This window comes from Felis catus, chromosome B1 (assembly GCF_018350175.1).
Source record: "Felis catus isolate Fca126 chromosome B1, F.catus_Fca126_mat1.0, whole genome shotgun sequence".
Taxonomy (NCBI): domain Eukaryota; kingdom Metazoa; phylum Chordata; class Mammalia; order Carnivora; family Felidae; genus Felis; species Felis catus.
The window spans coordinates 165,950,674-165,972,378 of record NC_058371.1 but is presented as its reverse complement, the minus strand read 5'-3'; the positions used below and the strand labels follow the sequence as shown (position 1 = coordinate 165,972,378).

General features: G+C 37.9%; 1 protein-coding gene across 7 annotated transcripts in view; it reads right to left on the bottom strand.

Moving 5' to 3' along the window:
- Nucleotides 1–4,570: 4,570 nt before the first annotated feature.
- The window catches only part of COX7B2 (cytochrome c oxidase subunit 7B2), a 155,775-nt gene continuing 138,640 nt past the window's right edge, over nt 4,571–21,705 (bottom strand). For 3 of the 7 annotated variants that reach the window (XM_023253144.2, XM_019829553.3, XM_006931136.4), the window contains 2 exons: nt 11,448–11,553; nt 4,571–4,987 (listed from right to left, as the gene is read on the bottom strand). In XM_023253144.2, coding sequence (XP_023108912.1) covers nt 4,689–4,928 — 240 coding nt within the window. In that variant the 5' untranslated portion in view covers nt 4,929–4,987; nt 11,448–11,553 and the 3' untranslated portion in view covers nt 4,571–4,688. Of the gene's footprint in view, nt 4,988–8,353; nt 8,379–11,447; nt 11,554–21,705 lie in introns of those variants that run through there. The other 4 variants (XM_023253143.2, XM_019829554.3, XM_023253145.2 and 1 more) reach the window with 2 other exon arrangements.

Sequence of the window (21,705 nt, the reverse complement as noted above, 5' to 3'; positions counted from 1 at the left end):
TAGCATACATAGTTGATCATTTTGCCTGGAAGGAGAAATTACCAGAGGTACAATTCTGTACTAAGTCACGGAGATCAGTTAATGGCTTGACAGGCTGATCAGGAATTAAAAGGAACACTCAGAAAACTGGTGACAGCAAGTTTAGGAGTGGATTATGTGAACAGACTTCTCTAAACGGGCATAGAGTGAAATGATATTCAGTTCCCATATAAATACTCATCGAAAGGATAGTCAGCAGAGTATTATCTTAATAATCAGACGGACAAGATGACCCATTTTATGGCTATTACTTTCTCAGCCACCATATGCCTTCTCAATGGTTCTGACACAAAGTGACCATGACAGCAGAGATGACTATGTATGGCCTTCCAATGTGGACTTACACTTATCAAGACTAGTATGGCTACAGGAACCAGTGAGTACACCCAATCTACCAACAGACAGGCCACCCCTGCACCTAGATTTAGCACCATTCCTTGGGTGCTGAAGTGGGGGAGGGGGAGGGAATCAGTTAGCCATCAGTGCAAGGTTGACTTCATTGGGCCACTTCAATCATGGAAAAGGCAGTGATTTATTACCACTTTAGCGGATACTTAACTGACAATGTAGATTTACCTTCTTTCCCTGCAACTTTTCTGTGAATGCCATCATCATCCATGAACTTGCTAAATGCCTTATTTAATACCTTGGTTCAAAGCACTGATTCTGACCAAGAAACTTACTTTATAGAAAACTGAATACATAAGTGAATTCATGCTTATAGAATTCACTGATCTTACTATGTTTCCCATCACTGATAGATAGAATGCTGCAGCCACCTTTTGAAGTACTCGTTATAGCAACAGCTGGATAATACTGCCTTGCCAGGCTGACGTAATGTCTCCCATGCTCTAAATAACCAATATATGGTGCTATTTTCCCAGAGCTGGGAATTTCAGGACTGAGAATCAAGAGGTGGAGATGAGAGGGTCCTCCACAATTACCTCTAGTGATCTACTAGAAAAATATTCATTTCCATAACTTTGGGTTTTGCTGGTCTAGAAGTCTTAGGCTTCTACTAGGGATCACAGTAATGGTTCCATTAAACTGGAAGTTGACAGTGTCACCCTGCCATAGGTAGAGGGACTTCATATCCTCATTTAGAGACAGGACTAGTGTATTGGTTTTATAAGGGAAAGTTGCATCATGTTAGGTAAAAGCATTATTTTTGTTGTCTTTACTTGAAATATAGATATGGTTGAGAAAGATGTGCACTTACGTCAAATGGACAAGGGGTAGACTACTGTGGCCTTTTTAAGTGTCAACTTGGCTAGGCTTCAACTACTTTCTCCAGAATTCCTTCCCTCTGCGGTTTCAGGTTAGGGTTAACCACAAGGGAGAAATATATAAGGATGGCAGACATAAAATAGCAAGCATTTTGTCCTTGGAAGGCAGGCATAAAACACGGAGCACTGTGCAAGTTGTGTATGCCGTTGCTGATCTTCTGGCTTGCTTTACTGATAAGGAACAGCCTCAGGGCCTATAGCTATTTAAACTTCTACCAGTTTTTCAGCTTTTTTGAGAACGGGGGCAGGTGAATGTGCACTGACACCATGAAGGGCACTGACTTCTCTCAGAAGTCATCTGCATCATCTTAGTTACAGGCAGTGACAAATGTGCCCAGGTTCTAGTTCACAGTCATGATTCCAATGCATCACTTTTCAATTTCAGTTGGCTTTTGCTCTCCCCTACTTCACATCAAGCTTCCCTCCTTTACTGAGAACTTATTATCAAATGGCGAGGCAACACCCTCCACTAGCTCTCACCATTGCATCAGTTCTAATTCCCATAATTAATCTGATATTCTGTATGACTTACACTGGTTCGGTCTCTCTGATTATCAGTCAGGGGACTGATAGAATTAGTATGGAGAATTTATTTAAAAACTTCTACAAAGTGATCAAGACAAACAACTAAATAGAAAAATGGAGAAAAAGGGGCACCTGGGTGGCTCAGTCAGTTAAGCACCTGACTTCAGCTCAGGTCATGATTTCATAGCTTGTGAGTTTGAGCCCCACGTCAGGCTCTGTGCTGACAGCTCAGAGCCTAGAGCCTGGAGCCTGCTTCAGATTCTGTGTCCCTCTCTTGCTCTGCCCCTCCTCTGCTTATGGTCTGTTTATTTCTCTCTCAAGAATAAACATTAACAATTTTTTTAATTATATAAAAAAAAATGGAAAAAGAAACAGAAAAGTCACACATACAACATACACAACACACACACACGCACACACAATGTTGGACCTCATCAGTAATTAGATTAGGGAAATGCAAATTAAAATATGAGCTACTATTTCACACTCAGCAAAGCAGTGAAAATTATAATGTATGATAAGTCTTAAGAGTGAGTTTGGATTAACAAAAGGAAGCTGTATACATTACCGGTGAGATTGTAAACTATCCACTTCGGGAAATAATCCAGCAATGCTGATAAAGCTAAAAAGCATTCCCTAAGAACTACCAATTCTACACCTAGGAAGGACCCTAGAGGAATTCTCATATAGTAAAACTGGGAAGGAACACATAATGTCCTTTGTCTACAGAATAATATTAATAACGTATACTTGAACTTCAGAAACAATATATTTATCTTGAGGTTAGTCATCCAGGAGAAAATGGTCTCCATTGTCAACTATAGTATGCAGCCCCCAAAGATCCCTGCCTTGAGGTAATCATGCCCTTGCATAATCCCCTCCCATTTTTTATAGCCTTGATTTAGTGTCTCACTTCTAGTGAACAAAAAGTATGATAGAGGTTATGGAATGTCACTTGCAAGATCAGGTTACAAAAGAACAGGGCTTCTGTCTCTCTTACTCTGTTACACTGTAAGCTGCCCCACGGAAAGACCCACACAAAAGGCAACGATGTCTCCAGCCAATAATCAGCAGTGCGGAAATAGGTTCTACTTACATAAATGGGTTAGAAAAAAGCTTAGGGTGGAAAGCTGCCAGCACGGGGCGAAAGCCCCAGAGGTTAGCTAGCGAGATATCATAATGGGATCACGAGTAACTTGTTATATAACCTGCAGGAAATTATACTATTGTAGTTTGATCAAAAACACCACTTGCTTCCAGACCCTCTGCTTCTTACACAAGTTAATGGTTACTGTCTGATTGTTTTCTCCATGTTCATATGTATAAGATCTTGTTTCCTTCACATTCACCACGTGGGCAATATCTTGTGAGCTCAATAAATACAGAGATGAAACCCCTGTTTGGGGTTCATCTCCTCCTGGACATTAGCCTCTCTCATATTCAATTCTGCGTCCGCTCTCTTGCTGGACAAGAGAGAACTCCAGACTCAGAGCCTGAGACATTCAGCCAGGTCCTAAGGCCAGTAAGCAGCCATATGTGTTTGGATATAGATCCTCCCCTAGTTATGCCTTGAAATTATTATAGCCCTGACCCTCTGATTACAGAAGTGAGAGAACCTGAGCCAGACACATCCAGCTAGGTCATACTGAGATTCTTGACACACAGAAGCTATGAGATAATAAATGTTTGTTATTTTAAGTCACTGAGTTTTAGGATAATTTATAAAATAGCAATAGATAACCAATACACTCTCCAATAATCATTGCAAACCCAGAGTGGTAAACAAATTCATTGTTTTCAGGCTAATATTCATAAATTCAACCAATAATTACCAAAAGTCTAATCTATCAGGCCCTATTATAGGGATAAAGTCATGAAAAACCCAGTTTCCAAACTATGCTTTTATGGAGTTTTGCACAAAGACAGTAAACAAAATATATCTTATGTCAGATGATGGTAATTGCTATGGAGAAAAATAAAGCAAGGAAACAGGACAAAGACCGATCTAAGTTGCAATTTTAAAAAGGTTGCAACTTTAAAAAGGGTAGTCAGAGGTCTCCTGTGAAAAGACGACATACGAATGAAACCCTGAAAAGTATGATGAAATGAGTCACACAAGATCCGCAGGAAGTACATTCCAAGCAGAGAAAAGAGCAAATGGAAAAGTCCTGATGCAGGGGTAAAACTGACCAGTGCAGCATCCAAGGGGTCTGTGTATCCTTCAGAAGACTTTTGCTTTAACTCCGGAATGAAATAGGGAGTCACTGGGTTGTGAAAAGAGGAATGATATCACTAATGTTTTAAAATGATCAGTGTGTCTGCTGTATTAAAAATATTGCGTGTGGTGGGGTAGATGGTGCAGGTTTGGCAGGGGCCATCATGTGTAGAAGCTATGAGACTGGCTAGGAAGTTTTTCTAATAACCCCAGTGAGAGTATGGTGGTTCAGATCATGGTGGGAAAGATGAAGGATGTGAAAAATGGTCAGATTATGAATATGTTTTCAAGGAAGATTCAATAGAATTTGCCAAATAATTAAACTAATTTGTAAGATACATATGTGCGTATATCCACTGAAGGATACCTAGTGTAAATCATTAAGCCAGAAGAATATATGCTTTATTAATTCCACTTTCAAATATTTATTATTCATAACCTCCTATAATCGATACCGACTGCTGCTACCTTGCTTCTAGGCACTATAATGATGATTTTCAATGACTTTTTGAAGGTTTCAAATGTATTTTATTTCTTTAATTATGCTATATTTTAATGAGAAGCAGAGTGCTTAAACAACAAGTCGACTTGGGAACAATTTTGTATTACAGTAACTTGGATGGTTATTTATCATTCCACTCTTCTGGGGTGACTCTGCCAACAGGAGACAGGTTCCATTCTATTCCAATCTGTGTGGCTGTAAACACCCATGCAACAACACAGAAAGCACTTCCACTGGCCAGCACAATATTACCATATTTGTCATGAAAATCTGGTGAGTGTTTTTCATGGCTTTGTCTAATTTGTTGAATGCTTCGAATCTTGAACCTTCTTAGTGCATTTCTGGTCAAGAGAAACATCATGAAGGTGTGATAGGACTGCAGCTGATTGCAGCTGCTGGTCTACTTCCTTGCAAAGAGACCTGGGAAAACAAAAGATGAGCAATGACATCTGATCTACATTCAGTTCCTCTCTAGGAATATTTTACTCCCACTACTCCTTATGGAGTGACCAGTCATGTAGCTTTGATAACATGATGTCTGGGTTTGAGTCTCAGCTCTACTACAGATTAGCTGTATGAACCTGGGCAGTTACTCAACCTCTCATTGCTTTAATCTCTTCAATGGCAAATGGAGACAATAATGTCTAGCTCCAAAGGGTGCTGTGAGTGGAACAGCACTCTGGCTGGTCTTAAAGGTTAACCTGCTTCAAGTTAACACACTCCTTACCTGTTGACCTCAGGGTCCTTGATCTATAACATAACTAATTCACTTTCTTTGAGATTTGCAGACCACTGGCCTTAAGGAGTGAAGGAACAGAATTTTCCTAGGCCATAGAAAACAACAAGTCTGTCTGAAGCCGCTTCGGCCTTCTGATTAGCCCAGCAGTTCTTTAGCAAAATGTTTTTCTTTTTTAAATCACACATATGACTTTACCACCTCGCTTTGTGCATCTGTAGACCTTGACCTCCTTTGCAGAAAGAATAGAGTACTCTGGCACATCACGAAATAAGAATTGGACCCCCTTGCACAACACTCTCTCACCGAGATAACTTTTATAGCTGGCATCATCGAGTCTGCATGTAATCAAGAAATGTTGCAGGCCACTGCACTCCCTTTGCTGATTAACTACCCTAAATGTCTTTAAACGCCCTCGGGCCAGGCAGAAACCTTTGAGTTGGCTTTTGGACAAGAGTCTACCTTCTCCTTAGGTTGCTGATTTCCTGAATAAAGTTCAAATTCCTTTCCAAACAAAACCTGTCTCTTGAGTGGTGATCTTCCAGGTAATGGGCAGCTGAACTTGGGTTCGGTAACATGAATATTACATGTGATAGTCCCTAACAACAACAAAAATAAGCACACAGTGTTATCTTCTCTATTCTTCACAAACAGCTAATGACTTGCTCCCTAGAAAGACTCCAAACTAATCAGCATGACTGACAAAATGACAATTCACAACATGTCCCACTAGTCCAGTGATACCAAAACTCAGGTTTCAGTCAGAATTACAAGGCATTCACAGAGTATGTCATACCTCTTCCTCATGCTGCTCCTTTTCCTCCCCTTTTAACCCCCTTCCTCATCTCCCCCTTCTCTACCTGTAACTCCTGCCCTGCACAAGTCAAAAAATCATGAAATCAGATGAACATGTCATAATAGCCCTAATAATTTTACTTTTTAAACAGATAGCTATATTGAACAAGAGATCTGGAAGCAGAAACGTGGAGTTCTGTCGATTTCTCTTCTTTGTGCAAGCTGTCAAACAGTGCTCCGTCTCTAGCAATGACGTATGTTAACTGCGGTCCAAATGCAGGCAACATGGACACAAAAATGCCTGAGGTCAGTACTTGTAAACTTGTAACTGTTCACTGAGATTTGCCAACTCAAATGACTTGATTCCCAACTTAGAAAACAAGACCCTAAGGTTCTCTTTTATTTCCTACCAGATGGTAAAGTGGTACTCTTCATGACTGTGATGAAGGGGACAAAAAGAGAACCAAATGCCTTTCTTCTGAGGTCCCAAATACTCAGTTTTGTTTTTTTTTTTTTTTCTTTTCCTGTTAGTCACGAATCTCTCCACCAAAAGGCACTAAAGTTTTAATTTGAATTGAATTCAGAAAGTAGGCTGAAGGTGAAAAGGGTCAGGGTATGACAGGTGCAGCCTTAATTCAATACAAAAATACTTGTGCCACATAGGATGGCACAAAACCAGAGAATAATTGCGATAACGGATTTCTTGCAGGTCATTCATGTATTCCTGCTAGTTTATGACAAACTGATTTCATTATTCCTATCTTCAAGATATTAAGTTGAAACTCAGATACTTTGTCTCTAGTGACACTGATCACATCCCTTTGTAGTTTAATTCATCCTTTGGTTATTCCCATATCTGTGAAGCTTTTCTTTTCCATCTAGCCTGAATTTTCTTGTACTAGTAAGTATCCACTGTTAAGATTTCCTTTTAGGAACTCCTGTAGTTTGTAGTTGGCATTTCATACTGTAATAAACAAACTGCAGTCTTTCATTCCTTTTTTGTTTTTCCTTGTCAGCATCAGCGGCATCTGTCTCGGTTGCTTTCATATCTACGTTTATCTATTTTTTGCTTAAAAAATGCATGTTAAGAGCTGCAAACCCATGGATTAGAAAAATTTTCCATATTGTTCAACTCTACATAACTTATTTTTATGATAAATTTCATGTTATCAAGAGTCCTAAGCCTATTACCAAAGAATTGAAGCTATAGGGTCTAATATCCATATGAAATCATAAAAAAAAAAAAAAGAAATTCAATAATGTAATGCAGGTAAAGAAAATACTTCTCAAAGTAGATGCTTTCTGATGAAAACAGACTACAAAGAGATGGAAGAAGACAGATTTCTCTAGGTAATAAGAACAAAGCAGAGGTTCTCTCATGCCTGTGGCAATAAAAGAAAAATACATTCTGAATAAATATAAATAGTTAAAGAGAATGAAGTATTCTATGAGGATAAAAAGGAAAAACTGATCGTGTCATCTATTTTATACAGCAATGCTGAAACTCAGTTTAGGAAAAATAACTAATACTAGACTTCAATCTAAGTGCAATAAGGCAGTATATATATTTGAAGCTTCAGTGGTAACAAAAATAATTTCAAATCACTAAAGGCCATAAAAAGAAGCAAAGCAGTAATATAGTAAGGAAACCAATATTTAATGGATATATGCCTGTTTGCCAGACATTGTCCCAGAATTTTGCACATTTGTAAAAACAGTGCTGCAATGGTGATATTTATCTCCATTTTATACATGAGAACAAACGAATTCAAGACATGAATTCAAGTCCTCTGATTCTAAATCTGGTACGTTTTTCAACTATCATGTTTTCTTAAAGTATATCCAATTCTGAATATTGGAAACAAACAAACAAAAAACCCCAATGTGGTTACTAGAGATGACCCTTTAATTGAAAATGGTTTGCTTCCCTTTACTATATTTACTGAGTGACTATCAGTGTGTCAGGATTTGGGCTGGGTGCCAGGGTACCATGCCTACTCTCATGAAGCTTATAGGAGAGTGAGGGAATGAACAGTCACTGTCACAAGGGAGAGACACGCTAGAGATGAACACAGAATGTCCTTGGTCCACAGGAGGAGTTACATTTCAGCCTGGAGTTCTAGAAACGGTTTTAGAGGAAATGACACCTAGGCTAGATCTTGAAGAATGATGAACACATAAAAAACAGGGGCGCCTGGGTGACTCAGTCAGGTAAGTGTCCAACTCTCAGTTTCAGGCTCAGGTCATGACCTTACCAGGTTTGTGAGATGAGGCCCCGCATCAGGCTGTGCGCGACAGCATGGAGCCTGCTGGCGATCCTCTCTGTCCCTATCTTTCTGCCCCTCCCCTGCTCTGGCACACTCTCTTGCTCTCTCGCTCTCAAAATAAATAAATAAACTTAAGAAAAAAGATATAAAAAACAAAGCTGGAGTGTGGGGTGTAGATACATTAGCAAAAGTAAAAGCAGAGAGGGGCGAAATAGTATGCAGACAGGGCAATCTGGTGAGCTCAGTAACACCAGGTAGTAAGTGAAGTAAATGCCTGCAGATGAGCCTGGAGGGCTGAGGAAAGAACAGCAGTACAGTGAGGACTTTATATGCCCGGCTATGACATCTGGACTCAATTCTATAGATCAGTGTTTCTCACGGTTGAGAAAACAGTGTGAAAACTCACACTGTGAGTTAACTGTGAGTTAACAATGACAATTCTTAGTTCTGTGTTCTGTATTTTTATTTTCATAACTTAAAGAAATGTAAGACAATAGTATGAGACCTAGATGATGTGGCTTATCAATTTTGGTTCCTGTGTTTATCTTTGCTCTGCAAATTTGCTTGCACCGTTTACATTTCTTTATCCTGGGCTAATGTGAAAAGAATGGAGGCAGCTTTTATATTTAAGTATGTGTTCACACCAGGGAAAAAATGAAGAATTAGACAAAGCAAGCTATGCCACAGCTCACTATATGGTACAGTCATCTGAAAATAAAAGAACTATGGCCACAGCAAGCACCGCTACAGATTCTGGACAATATTAATTAATGGTCATACTGAAATAATATTGTAATTTTGAATTTTCTTTATTGCATGGTTTGGTTCATTCTTAATTTGAAAATATTTTGGTTTCATAGCTGTATTAAAGAGGACAAATTTGGTTTTATGTTTATACATGTATAAGTGATTTTAAAATAAAATAATTGAAGAGGGTACAAGTAATATGAAAGAATTTGTTTCCCCTTTAAAAAGATTCCATATGTAATCCAAGTTTGAGAAACATTCTCACAGGTGAGGAGAAACCACCTATAAGAGGGGGAAAATCTGGGGGAAGGGAAGCACTTTACAAAGATAACTGTGAGGTGGAGAATGGGTATGAAGATGGGAAATGCGGCAGAAAAGGTAACAGGTTATTTCAAAGTTAAGTGTTTATTTCAATGGCTCATGAAAACGATGATGAGGATCTGAATTAAGTACTGATAACAGAGATGGAAAGAAACTAGAATTGAGAAATACTGGGAAAACAATCAGTCTGATGTGGAAAATAAGTTATTCTAAGTAAACTGACTAAGTTCCTTCACTTAGCCTCTGGTTTAAGATTCTGGCCCCAAATTCTATTTCTGTTAAAAATCAACAGACATTGACACTGTAGCTTGTAGCTGACCCCAGAGAATTAGAGTGTGAGTGATCTAGGTACAGAACGCAGCAAGGTCAAATCAGACATACTTGAGGTACTCTAGGAACAGGGAGGTCGAGATACCTGAGTAGAAGGAGGGAGGCTCCTAAAAGGATTTACTGTACAGTTTTGAGGAAAAAATATCAACTTCATCCAGTCTAAGTGGAAGCATAACACAGACCAATAAATGTCCTGTTTAGTTTTGATATTAAGGTTTTCTATCTAACTTTAGGAAGAAAATGAGAAACTGTGTCCTATTTCTCAAATGTGCCTAAATATTACTAGCAAGTACCTCACAGAGAGATGGCGCTCAAGATGGGATTGAGTGAATACCAAGGTTTCCCAACCTGGGCACTACTGACATTTTGGGCTAAGTAATTCTTTCTTGTTGGGGAAGATATTCTTGCACTGCAGCGTGTTTAGTAGCATCCTTGCCTCTGTATACAACATACCGGTAAGTAGTATCTTCCTCCCCTCATTCGTGACACCACAAATATATCTCCTGACATTGATGAATGTCACTCAGAGAGTAAAATCATCACCAGTTAAGAACCACTGTTGTGTTCAGAACAAAGTGTCTCCTATCACTTCTCCCATAATCTTCTAAATGGCACTGTTCTATTCAATACAGAAGCTTAAATTCTAATAAAAAACATACTCCCATTCCCTGCCATGGCCTGCATAAAGGTTGCCTACCAACATTTTTTCTCAAACTAATCTCAATTTTTAAAATGTTGTGCAGTATACAACTTAGAGGAATCACTTAGTCTACGTGGGCATCTGCTTGCTCGTCTACAAAATAAAAGAAAAAAGTGGGACTAATTTGGCTTTTCCCAACCTGCCTAATACTAAGAGTCATCTGGAATCTTTGTTACAAAATGTACGTTCCTAGACTAACAGAGCATACAGGGGAATAGCCGGAGAATCTATATTTTTTTAAGCAAGTTCTCAGAAGTCTTGTCATCAGACAAGTTTATGGAACACTGAATCAGATGATCTCTAAGGTCCTATCCAGCCCTAACACACTAGACCTTTCCAAAGAGAAAAACATTTTAGGAAGACCATTTATTCTTTTAGGCCACTGGAGGAGTAGAGTAGTAATTGAATCACCACCATGGTAATTTAAAAAGCAGCACCTGAGTGACCTCACTGATAGGGAGCCCTTAGGAATAAGTTAGTCAACAGAGACATTTGGCAGCATTTAAAAACATGAAAAGTACTAGTAATGCTGTATAGTGAATGGTATTTTCAAAGCTGATGCTCCTAGACGACATTACTCAATTGTAACTCCTTCATTTCCACCTGCTTTTATTTTTACTCTTTTTTACAGCGTCAGAATATTGACACATGATAAGAAACGATAAAAAAGGCAATCTTCTTGAAATGAAAATGCACATAACCTGCGGTGCCTTCTGTTCATAGATTTATTTCTCAGAAGACTATGCTGCTCAGGGAAGGATTAAGGGTACACAGTGCAAAGCGTCTCCCATCACGACTCCTTAAGAAGTATGGAAGCCCTGCAAGCAGCGATGCTGCTGGTAGAAATGCCGAACAACGATTCTATTTCATATGTAACGGCATCATCTCCTGAGTCACTGAATTGATGGCCGGTACAACCATTTGCTTAAGGCTGTGTTTTATGTCACTTCATTAAGCCTAAAAAGTTACATAAATGGATGTTACCTGAACAAATAAAAAGGCGGATCACAGTACTGAGCGGTTATGTCAGGAGGGAAAAGTAACAGAGTGGACAACTTGTGAGTTCATGTCCTCAAATGGCAAATGTTGCCTGAAAAAAGGAAGGGATATAAAGTATGTAGTCTCCTTCAAATTCTATTCACAGTCAAAATCTAAATAAACAGACCAATTCTATCCTATTTAGAATGCTAGAAGTATTCAATAAAGTCCATCCTGAGAATAGTCATAGTGCTCATTCAGACAGTTTCTTTTATGGACCTGATCACATTAATGTGATTCACCCAATTAAGTACCCAATATATATATTTTTAACCATAAAGTGCTTTCAACTATACTCATCTCCACCCTTTCTGACAGCTATATGTAAGAGAATACAACAGTAACAGAGAGACTGAGGGCTTTTCTCCATGCCACACCTCGAGTCAGTGGCATGATTGTGCAATAATTCTTATTTTGTTTTCTATTAAACTTTGGTAGGCCCAGCAAATTTCCTCAAGTGGATGTCCACGTGTCCATGTTAATTTTACATTTCAATCCATTTCAAAGACTAGAAATAGGTGACCTTATTATTTTAGGTAATATAATTAAGTGTTAAAGGGCTTCTGTGGTTACTCTCAAAATATTTTATACTGGCATGCCTGGGTGGCTGAGTCGGTTAAGTGTCTGACTTCAGCTCAGGTCATGATCTTATGGTTGATTAATTCGAGCCCCACATCAGGTTCCACGCTAACAATGTGGAGCCTGCTTGGGATTCTCTCCCTCTCCTTCTTTCTCTGCCCCTTTCCTCTGCGCGGGCATGCTCTCTCCCTCTCTCAAACTAAATAAATAAATTAAAAAAAAAAGATTTTATATTAACTGCATTCCATAGTTCATAGACTGCTGTATAGTCAGGTCCTTCTAGAAGAGGCTATTTCAGTGGATACAGCAAGTCAAAACATCTGGATAAATGCACAGCATTTCTCCCACTTAATCTTAGAAAATAAGAATATCATGGTTATAATAAATTCTAGAAACTTTGAAAATTTTGTACAGAAAATGATATGGAGTCACTGAGAGACATGAGGGGTGTGAGTTACATGGTCAGATTTGCAGTTTAGACATTACTCTGGTACAAGTATGGGGAAGGATTTACAGAAGAATACTGCAAATGTTCAATGAGTAATGATAAGGACTTGAACTTCGACAGTTCACGCAATTAAGGTCTCAGCATATGCCAGTCTCTTCTTTCTGTAGTCATATTTCTGTATCTAATCCTCAGCTTTGCAGAGCCAGAACACAATTCTTTGGCACAGGCACCTAATGATGACAGCCTCTGAGGAGCTATCTCATGCCACTGGAAATCTCAGAACTTGATGTATAGAGTGTGGGAATTAATTTTTTAACTTCAAAAGAAAAATATTCCATTCCAGTGACTGGAATACATCATTTATCTCTTAGCTTTACTAGCTTGACACTGATTTCAATCATAAAGTAACCTTATTATCAATATTTCCCAAAAGATGTGCCTATTTTACTAGTTCTGTTTGATGTTAGTAGGTGTTACTTTTAAAAAGAGCTTCAAAGTCATCTAAGTTTAGGAAATACACAGGTAATAAAGTGAAACTCTTTTTTTTTTAAGTATTTTCTAAACCTGTATTGTGCTAACATACACAGCTATTCTCTGAGAGGAATGGCATGTGGGACTCTCCAAACTTAGCAGAACATGCCATGCTCCCCAACCCACCCCCCCCCCCCCGCCCCGCCGGAATGTATCTCTGTATTAGTGTTTTTCAGAACACACTTCAGGGAACACCAACGAATGTCTCTGTGCTCTCAATGCTGTTACATCATTGTACTCATTTCCAATAGTTTCATAGTTCCAGAAGGAAATTTCACAACAAAATCACTTTTTAGTGGGGACTTTTAACATATGACTGAAGGAGTTTAGAGTGTGTGTTAAGCTCAGGGTGTCTTAACAACACTCATAGGAGTAATTAACGCTAGCCTTCATTATGTGATTCTAACTTCTGCAGTTTTAATCTTTGTGCAGATATTTCCCTCCTCTCCACATCTACCTTTATTCATTAAATGCTCTATGAATAGAAAGATAGCATGTTTCTACAGTGGCCATTAGAATTACATCAATAACCCCTCATCGCATCATCTGAAACTTTCATTTAAATATTGAAATGCAACTGTACAAGCCATCCCTGCATTTAATCTAAATATGTCACTGATAAATCTAAATATGTCACTGATAAAATTTTAAATTTTAACTTTTAGATATCAAAGACATTTGAAATCTGAAAGACGCATTTAACTGAATGCTTCCATTTTTCATGCAAACTGTCTTTGATTTCTAACCTGAAATCTGGCCAGTAAGGTTCTACTCCAGAGGTTAATTTTGATCAAATCCCAAATTCAGATTGGAACATTTAGTGCTGCAAAATAATCCTTTCTTCCATGTTTCTGAAATCTCCAGATTTTTTTATTTCCAATTTAAACTATCTCTGCCCTCCTAAACTCTGCTCAAATACATCTGTAAATAAAACCTTTATGAGTAAGGCTTTTGTTCTTGTCATCATCTGGGAAACTTATGAAGCATTTGCAGAGAAATTCCATTTGATGAGAAGAGCACTTCACAGCCCTGAAGTAGTAACTATGATAACCCTCCAAGTTGTTTTTCCAGGCCCGTTCTCTCTTTTAGTATACTTTTTTTTTCTTTTCACTTTCATATAATTTTGAAAACTTTTAACAAGATGTTGTTCTTTTGTTCTTCTTTTGTTCTTCCATTTAGGCTCCATTATTTGGAAGTGAGAAAGACTTTGGCCAGAGGGGCTGACTCTAGTAAACTGATTTTTTTTCTTCTTTCTTGTAAATGCCTCAGAAGAAACAGTGAGACAGGATGCACTTTGCCAAACCTTGGGGCAGGGATTCTGCTTTAGTGAGCTGATATTTCATTTTAGTTTTTAAGTTCCTGAGGGAAGGACACTAAAAAAGAGGTTACCCATCTAAACACATGCAACAGAAATTCAGAACACAGATTCTTGTTTTGAAATTCTAAGACTTCCAAGTTAGAATTCTATTTTCAAAGAGGTTACTTTCAGCTTCTCTTTCATTAATCTAATGGAGTCTAAAATGTCACAGACTAAAAATGGCACTCTTAAATTAGTATAATTTAACCATTTGAATATTTGTTAATTGGAAAATAAGATTTCTATACAAACAGGCCATAATTTTGATTACACAAGCCATTTATATGGCTTACAACCATTGCTGATGATGAAATTGTGGGTTTGTTTATATAATGTATTTTATCACATTTGTCAAATCCAAATCATAAGATCTAAAGACACAGACATCACTTTAAATTGTCCTTTAATGTCTTCAGTAATTGGTCACTGGACATTCATGACTTGATATTATAAACATAGTTAAGGAAGAACATGGGTAGAAATAAGAGTATGGGGGGCAGATAGTAAATACATAACTCTAACTATGCCTTTCTTAGACTTATATTCTATTTGAAAGAAAGGTGGAGAACCAAACTCATATATGTGTTTTTCTAATGCAAGCTAATTCTGAGAAAAAGGCACAAAGATCTAAGTATAGAAATAGGTGAGGGACCTGAATCCTTTGCCCTCCTTAGAATAAGAACATTGACTGAGAATGGAAGATGGATGGCTTCCTAAAAGCAATAGAATGCTGTTAAAAGAGGAAGGTGGAATGCATACTAAAATGAGAGAGAGAAAAAAAGTCCACTATAATGGAAGAAAATTTTGATCAAATCAAAGGTCCATTGGGGGCAGAGGTAAAAACCCAGAGATTTATTCATTAAATGACAGGGACCAGGAATTAGCTTCTCTACAGTTTGTTCTATCTCCAAAATTTTGTTTCTGCATCAAAAGCTTCAGATAAATGTGCTGCACAGGCCCAGAGAAGTCAGTGTTATGGGCAATTACAACTGTGTGAGAATGGGCCCATACATACTCTTCTATTTATTTCTATAACTGAAAGTTGCCCTCTAAAGTTTTTTTGCATAATGAAAAGATAGATCCTCTAGAAGCCCGAAATAATACTGAGATTATTTTATTGCTTAAGCATGCTTACACTGAGCTCCTCTTATGTGACTACAGCCTGCTCAACACTGGAGTTACAAAAATGGATAAGAATGGCCCATTCTTTCAGGAATGCTCAGTTATTGGAAGAGACAGATAATCATAAGGTTTCAATATGAAAAGTGTTATAACAGATATGATCAGGATGCTATGTCATCAAAAATGAAAGGTACCTTTCTCACCCAGATTCATGAGGAGCTTCCTGGATTAATAATGGTGGATGAGTTAAGTTCTCAAATACACTCAACGAGACACAAAGAATAGGAATGGAGACACTTACTAAGGCCTTGTCTCCAACTATCAATGCTAAAATTTAGCTTTCAAATACTTCTCCTTTGATGGAGACCTTCAAGTTAAAACATATGTAAATCAAGACAGTCTTCTTTCATGTCAAGCTCAAAACAGCAGCACATGTAACAGTGGCACATAAGCATCATATTGAAATAAAACTTCTGGCTTTTTGCCTATTCTATAATACATTTTCATCTTGATTGAACCTCATATTATAATCACCATAAAAACTTGCTTTTAATGTTACTAAGAAATAATAGCAGTAAGCTTGGAAGACTTCCTTAAAAATAAATGTAGGCAATTTATAAGACTGAGTAGACACAAAATAATCAGAGTTAAGATAGTTAGAATCTAATTTTGTTCAGAATTAATAATATCTGAACAAAGGTGGAGCCATTTCCTGCATTTTCTTCTGAGTTCATGATGTTGCAGGATCCCCTATAACTTTATAATTTAAAGAGCCACAGAGAATAACTAAGAAAATTTTGGGATTAATATTGGGAAATGAATAGTAGCCATGCTTCATGAAGGACTGAACAGAAGCTAGGTTATGAAGGTACTCCTCTAAAATGCCACGTGTAATCTAACAGCCTGCAAATGGTAACTGTCAAAATACTGGCAAAGTCTAAAATACTGGTAAAACATACACCCAGCAGGTAGATAATGCCAGGAATTCCCCATATAAAACATTCATTTATTTGACTGAAAAAATAGCCCCATAACAACAACAACCACTTTAAGCCAAAACATCAGTTTATAATGTGTGAACTGTACTCAGTATGAGAATGTATGGAAGGATATTGCCCCAAGCATAAAGAGATCAAGGGAGGCTGGAAAGATGATGGAGTAACAGGACCTTGAGCTCACCCTGTCCTATGGATACAACAAGAAAACACTCACATCAAATTAGGTAGTTTAAATATTATTTCTAGTAAATAACCCAGAAAACCACCTAAAGACTGGCAGAACAAACTCCACAAATAAAGGTAGAGAAGAGGCCACAATTAAGAGTGTAGGCAGGATGGAGATGCTGGGGGGAAAAAAAATGGACCTCAGTAGTCCAGAGGAGGGAGGGAGCCACGAGTGTGGAGAAGGGCAAGAAAGAGACGGTCACACTGGGGATCCCAAAGACATATCCCCATAAAACATTTGACTTTGAAAGTAAGAAAGACTGAATTTACGGAGTTCTTACAACCAGTGGGACCTAAAGCCTGGAATTTTAAAAATCAGTGGTTTTGTTCTGGGAGAGCCCCAAGGGCAATAGGAAGCTGAATCCCCACCCTTAAAGAACCAGCATGACAAAACAGCTGTTTTGTTCTATACTGGGAGACACAGTATAGAAGCAGCAGTTTGAAAAATGTCCAGGGCATACTGGAGGGAAAGCTATTTACTCATCTCTGGGCCTGTCCTATAGAGGCAGGGATCACAGGAAGACCCCTTCAAGAACAAAAGAGCTGGCAGGAGCCATTTCTCTACCAGTCCCTCAGTAGAGAGCATAAACACACGCTGCCTGCTACAGCAACAGCAGACATTCATTACCTAATTTGCCCACACCAAGCCTGACCCCCCAGTTTTGGCAGATCTGCCCTTTCCAGTCATACGTGCCTCGGTCCTGGAGCTGGAGTCCCCCTCCCCAGAAGACCAGCACAAACCTTGCCAACACTGCATCTCTCAAGTAGCGTGCTTTGTGGGGTCTTAATGCCAGTAGCAGCAGGAGCAGCAGCAGTGGCAGGGCCCTGTGGAAGCCTGAGGCACACCTTGTCAAAACTGCACACTACCCCCCAACCCTTCACTGCCCACATGCAGCTCCACCTGCAACTGCAGCTGCAGGTCTCATTTCACAAGCAGACCAATGCTGAACACCTTGTTAAAACTGCACGCCTCACTCCAGCCAGGGAACAAATACTACAAAGAAAGCCTCTGCACACGATTGGACTAAAGGAAAAAGTGGCCAGGACGCAACAGCAGGGCACACAAAATACATTTAAGAGACACCTCCTGAAATGCCAGGTTCTGGGTAATAGGGGATATACTGCACTGCAGGGCACTGTGGGACCTCTTCTTCATAAGGCCATTGCTTTCAGGAACAGGAGACATACCTGACTTCCTAATACACAGAAACAGACACAGAGAGTTAGACAACATGGGGAGACAGAGGAATGTGTCCCAAATGAAAGAACAGGACAAAACCATAGCAAGAGACCTAAGCAAAAAGGATATAAGTGATATGCCTAATAGAGAATTTAAAGTACAGACCATAAATATACTCACTGGACTTGAGAAAAGAGTGAAGGACATCAGTAACACCCTTAATAGATAAAACAGAACCAGTCAGAGATGAAGAACATAATAAATGAAATTAAAACTATACGAGATGGAATAAATAGCAGGCTACAGAAAGCAGAGGAATGAAACAGTGATGGACAAGTAATCAAGCCGAGTGGTGACAGGAAACAAACTTATATAAAATGAGAATAGACATACAGAATTCAGCAACCCCATCAAGCATAATAACATTCGTATTATAAGGATCTCAGAAGAAAAAGAGAGAGAAAAGGCAGAAAATTTATTTGAAGAAATAACAGCTGAAACCTTCTCTAATCTGAGGAAGGAAACAGATACCAGATACAGGAGGCATGAAGATCCCCCAACAATATCAACCCAATGAGGCCCAAGCCAAGACATGGTAATTAAAAGGCAGAAAGTAGTGATAAAGAGATAATTTTAAAAGCAAGAAGAGAAAAGAACACAGCTACATACAAGGAAAATCCTATAAAACTATTAGTGGACTTTTCAGCAGGAACTTTGAAGACCAGAAGGGAGTGGCATGATATATCCAAAGTGCTAACAGAAAAAAATCTGGGGGCATCTGGGTAGCTCAGTCGGTTAAGTGTTCTACTTCAGCTCAGGTCATGATCTCGCAGTTCGTGAGTTCAAGCACTGTGTTGGGCTCTGTGTTGACAGCTCAGAGCCTGGAGTCTGCTTCAGATTCTGTGTCTCCCTCTCTCTCTCTGCCCCTCCCCCACTCATGCTCTGTCTCTCTCTATATCAAAAATAAACATTAAAAAATTAAAAAAAAATCTGCAGCCAAGAATACTCTATTCAGCAAGGCTATCATTCAGAATAGAAGAAGAGGTAGAGTTTCTCAGGCAACAAAAGCTAAAGAGGTTCATGACCACTAAACCAGCCTTACAAGAAATGTTTAAGGGGACTTTTTGAGTAGAAAGGAAAGAAGACCATAAGTAAGAGTATGAAAAGTAGAAAACACAAACGCAGTAAAAATGAATATGTCTGTAAAAACCAGTCAAAGGAGCCACAAAACAAAAGGATATAAATTATGACAGCATATACATAAAATGTGGAGACAGGAAGAATAAAGAATGGCTTCAAACTTAAGTGACGATCAACTTAATATAAACTGCTATATGTGGAAGATATTAAATGTAAACCCAATGGTTACCACAAATCAACAACCAGTAAGTAGTAGATATGCAAAGAATAAAGGAGAAGCAATCCAAATGTATCACTAAAAAAAGCCTGCAAACCATGAAAGAGACCCAGAGAAGAAAGGATCAAAGAAAAATTACAAAACAACCACAAAACAAGTAACAAAGTGACAATAAATACATAGATACCAAAATGGCTTTTAACATTTATGTGCAAAATGCTCCAATAAAAGGATACAGAGTAACAAAATATATTAAAAAAAAAAAAAGACCCATCTGCCCATGGGAAACTCATTTCAGACCTGAAGACACCAGTAAAATGAAAATGAGGGGATAGAGAAATATTTACCATGCAAACAGATATCAAAAGAAAGCTGGGGTGGTAACACTTGTATTAGACAAAATAGACTTTAAACCAAAGACTGTATAGAAATACAAAACAGGACACTGTAATCATAAAGGGGACAATTCAAGAAGATATAACAACTGTAAATGTTTACGCACCCAACATGGAAGCATCCCAATACATAAACATAAAAGAAATAATTGATAGTAATAAAATAATAGTAGGGGACTTTAACACCCAAGTTACATCAATAGATCATTAAAAACAGAAAATCAACAAGGAAATATTGGCTTTGAATGATACACTGTACCAAATGGATTTAACTGAAAGACATACTCAGAACATTCCACCCTAAAACAGCAGAATACACACTTATTAAGTGCACATGGAACATTCTCCAGGATAGATCACTTATTGGCCACAAAACAAGTCTCAACAAATTTTAAAATACTGAAGTCATATTTTTCTGGCCACAACTCTATGAAACTAGAAATCAAACACAAGAAAAAATCTGGAAAGAGCACAGAAATCTGGGAAGAGTTTAAATAACATGCTACTAAGCAATGCATGGGTCAATCAAGAAATCAAGAAGAAATCAAAAGTTTCATGGACAGAAATTAAAATGAAAACACAATGGTCCAAAATCTCTGAGAAAAAGCAAAACAGTTCTAAGATGAAAGTTTAGATCAATACAGGCCTACATCAAAAAGCAAGAAAAATCTCAAATAAACAACCTAACCTTATACTGAAAGGAGCTAAAAAAAGCAACAAGCAAAATCCCAAACCAGAAAGAAGGAAGTAATAACAAATACATTAGAAATAAATAAATAGAAATAAACAAACAAAAACCCAATAGAATAGATTAATGAAACCATGAGATGGTTCTTTTTTTTTTTTTCTAAGTAGGCTCCACACCCAATGTGGAGCTTGAACTGACAACCCCAAGATCAAGAGTCTCATGGTCTACTGAATGAGCCAACAAGGTGCCTCAAGAGCTGGTTTTTTAAAAGAAATCAATAAAATTGATAAACCTATAGCCAACTCATCAAAAGAAAGAAAGAAAGAAAGAAAGAAAGAAAGAAAGAAAGAAAGAAAGAAAAAAGAGAGAGAGAGAGAGAGAAAGAGGATGAAAATAAAATCAGAAACATAAGAGAAATAACAATGAACACCACAGGAAAATGAACAATTATAAGAGAATATTATGAAAAACTATATGCCAACAAATTGGACAACCTAGAAGAAATGGATAAATTCCTAAAATCATATCTACCAAAACTGAAGCTTAAGAAATAGAAAATTTGCACAGACTGATAACCAGCAATGAAATTGAATCAGTAATCAAAAACTCCCAACAAATAAAAGTCCAGGACCAGATGGTTTCACAGGGGAATTCTACCAAATATTGAAAGAAGAGTTAATATCCATTCTTCTCAAACTTTTCCAAAAAATAGAAGGCAAACTTCCAAATTAATTCTATGAGGCCAGCATTACCCCGATACCAAAACCAGATAAAGACACCGCAAAAAAAGAGTACAGGCCAATATATGATGAACATAGATGCAAAAAAAAAGAAAAATCCTCAAAAAAGTATTAGCAAACAGAATGAAACAATACATTAAAAAGTATTCACCATCATCAAGTGGGATTTACTCCCAGGATGCAAGTGCAATTCAATATTCACAAATCAATCAACAAGATACATTCCATCAATAAGAGAAAGGATAAAAACAGTAAGATCATTTTAATAGATGCAAAAAAGCATTTGACAAAGTATAACATCCATTCATGATAAAAACCTTCAACAAAGTAGCTTTACAGGGAACATACCTCAACATAATAAAGCCCTTATATGAAAAACCCACAGCTAACATCATAGTCAATGGGGAAAAATGGAAAGCTTTCCCTCTAAGGTCAGAAACAAGATAAGGATGTCCATACTCACCACTTTTATCCAACATAGTACTGAAAGTCCTAGCCACAGCAATCAGAAAGAAATAAGAAGAAGAAAAATGAAATAAAAGACACTGAAATTGGTAAAGGACATGGAAAACTTTCACTATTTG